Source organism: Physeter macrocephalus, chromosome 14 (genome assembly GCF_002837175.3).
Source record: "Physeter macrocephalus isolate SW-GA chromosome 14, ASM283717v5, whole genome shotgun sequence".
NCBI lineage: Eukaryota > Metazoa > Chordata > Mammalia > Artiodactyla > Physeteridae > Physeter > Physeter macrocephalus.
The window spans coordinates 125,057,311-125,060,383 of NC_041227.1; the positions used below are offsets into that span (position 1 = coordinate 125,057,311).

The following is a 3,073-nucleotide window of genomic DNA, read 5'->3' on the forward strand; positions in this document are numbered from 1 at the left end:
TCTCCACGGCCACACTGCCCTTCCCCCGCCCACAGAAAAACACTCAAGAGAAATGTCTTTCTTAAAAGAATTTGTGGCGACTGCCCCAACAGCCTTTAGTAATCAACTCCAATGTTAAACAGTGATTAATCATGAAGTGCTTTTCTGTATAGTTTAAATACATACAAGGGAAATGACAAAATGGCCTAAACATCTTGTCCTTGAGAACATTTTTTGAAACTTTAAACCAAATTTCTCAGTGGTTTGATACCAGGACGTAGAAGTCATCTGACTTCACTACCCATGGGAATAAACAGGTCTTTGCTAAGCACCAATTACAGAGAACGGAGGCCACCTCTTCTACACCCCACTCCCACCGGGTTCACTGATGTGAAACTTAAAGCCGTTCTGATCAGTAAGCTTCCAAGAGTTCCATCCTAGGCTGATTCTATCACAACAAGTTCCCCTAAGTCAAACCTGAATTTTTGCTGAAAATCTTCCAAAGTAACCCAATAAGAAGCAAGTTCCTTTCCATACCTAGAATCAGCACAAATGACTGGACCACAGATCTCTCTACCAAAGGACAGAAGGTCACATCTCACCCTAGTAGCAGATAAAAATCTAAGGCGCAAACTCTGCAAAAAGACTCAGTTCCAAGATTTTTTTCCTTAAGAGACAAGTGCAAGGCTCGAGTCTCTCCAACAAGAAAACTATGTGCACATAAGTCTTTTTTTTTTTTTAATATTAGCAACAGCAGCAGGCCTCTTAGGTCAGCATGTACTTGGCAAATGTTTACTTCGAAAGACCACTGCCTGAACGAACTGCTTCAAAGCCTACTTCACTATTTCCATAACTCACTTCAGTACTTTTCCAGAACCCAGGCCCTTTGCAAAGTGTAGAAGGGGTTTCAAGTGGTTCCTCTTCCCTGGCCTGAGTGTTCCTGACTCAGGATTGCTTCACAGCCCTCTCTGGCAGGATATGAGAAATGCTGCAGGCACAGAATCCCAGCAGGGCTGATTCACTCCCATCAAGTCACCTCGCAGCTAAGATTGCTTAAGGAAAAGACCCCTCCGGACCCAAACAGTGTCTCTCGCGAAGACTCTCCAACACACACACCCCGGGACCCAAAGCAACGCACGAACTCACCACCCCCCACCCCCGCGCCCCGGGTGTGCACACACAGCCCCTTCGCTCCAGCGTACGAGGACGGAGGCCGGGCTCGCCCCCCGCAGCCCCGGGCCGGCCCGACCGACCTCGGGTGGGGTCCCCCTCCCCGGGAAGGCCGGCGGCGAGGCGGGACTGCAGGGGCCGGGCGGGCCCGCGCGCGGGGACAAGGAGAGCTCACCGCGACGCCGGGGGCGCGGAATGAGGGTCGGGGCCGGGCGCGCCCTCAGCCCCACCGCTCTCTCACCTCCTGCGCCGGCGGTCCCGGTTCCTGCCGAGTCGGTCGGACAGGCGCCCCAGGAGGGCGGCCAGCCCGGGGCGGCCAGGCAGGAGGCCCAGCAGCCGCCTCCAGAACACCGGCCCCGCCGCCACAGCCGCCGCCGCCATGGAGACTCGCCGCTTCCGCTTCCGGCGCTCGAGAACTTTATTGACAACCGCGCGCGCGGACACGGGCGGCGCGCGGGAGCCTCGAGGGGAGGCGGACCCACCCCGCAGCCTCCGTTTCCCGCCAGGAGGGCGCAGGTGTCCTGCGCGCAGGGGCCAGCCCGTGGAGGAGCAGGGCGCGGGCACCAGCCTCCCCTGACTCGGTCTCGATACCGGATGGGGGTGGAGAGTGAGGGACATCACCTGTCAGACCCCACCACCAAGTTCAGGCTGGACCTGACAGGCCGAGCCCCTGCTCCAAGGTGCTAGCTAAGATGTACAGAAGTGGGTGACCGTTGACTCACCCGGGCGCACTGAGAACGGAAAATCCCCACCAGACCCAGGCGGGACCATCTTTCACCTTGTCAGCCCCGGGCCTGCAGCTCCAGGGCACAGAGCATCCCACCCAGTCTAGGTGCAGTAAAGACCCCTCCATCCTCCCCGTGCGCCCAAATGCATACACACGCTGTAACCCGCCCCTGGGAACTACGGCTCCGTGGCCAAAGAGGCTGAAGGAGCTCATCCCCACAACCAAGGACACTTTTTTGTAGCTGATTTTAAAAAGCTAACGGATGACTCTCATCTGTATCATGTGGTTCCTTGGCAGGATCCACATAGGCTGGGACTTGGAAACTGGAAAAGCTGTAGGAGATAATCATATCCTACTTATGGCGGGGAGGGGAGGTGTTGTGTGGTTAAAAGGATATGGACACACAGGATGCAAAACATTCCGAATTCTGCTTTCAACAAATTACCCGAGGAAATGAATTATACATTCCCTACAAGAATGTTCATCTCAGCATTGTTCATATCAAAAGTCTGGAAGCAATCAACGCTGGGGAGTTGGTTAAGTAATGGTAAATCACTATGTTGGAAGACCAAGCATTCATTAAAAAAAAGTATGTTCTAGAAGAATGGTTAATGGGAGTTCCCTGGCAGTCCAGTGGTTAGGACTCCGTGCTTTTACTGCCATGGCCCTGGGGTTCAATCCCTGGTTGGGGCACTAAGATCTCACAAGCCGATCCTGCAAGCCACGCGGTGTGGCCCAAAAAAAAAAAAAAAAAGAATGGTTAACGAGGGCTTCCCTGGTGGCACAGTGGTTAAGAATCAGCCTGCCAATGCAGGGGACACGGGTTCGAGCCCTGGTCCGGGAAGATCCCACATGCCTCGGAGCAACTAAGCCCGTGCGCCACAACTACTGAGCCTGAGCTCTAGAGCCCGCAAGCCACAACTACTGAGCCCACACGCCGCAACTACTAGAGCCCGCGCGCCTAGAGCCCATGCTCCACAACAAGAGAAGCCACCGCATTGAGAAGCCCACGCACCATAGTGAAGAGTAGCCCCCGTTCGCCACAACTAGAGAAAACCCGTGCACAGCAACGAAGACCCGATGCAGCAAAAATTTAAAAAATAAATTTATGAAAAAAAAAGAATGGTTAATGAAATTAAGAGTAAAATCCAGATTTCAAAGAGTAGTACAGAACTTATCCCATTTTGTTAAAAATTT

General features: G+C 53.5%; 1 protein-coding gene across 11 annotated transcripts in view; it reads right to left on the bottom strand.

Annotated features, from left to right (window-relative positions):
• The window catches only part of PGS1 (phosphatidylglycerophosphate synthase 1), a 110,479-nt gene extending 108,938 nt beyond the window's left edge, over positions 1 to 1,541 (bottom strand). For all 11 annotated transcript variants that reach the window (XR_008619272.1, XR_008619270.1, XR_008619273.1 and 8 more), the window contains exon 1: positions 1,391 to 1,541. Coding sequence is in view for 7 of the 11 variants with exons in the window: in XM_028499174.2 (XP_028354975.1) it covers positions 1,391 to 1,530 (140 nt within the window). In the remaining 4 variants the exon portion in view is untranslated. The remainder of the gene's footprint in view (positions 1 to 1,390) is intronic.
• Between the last annotated feature and the right edge of the window lie 1,532 nt (positions 1,542 to 3,073).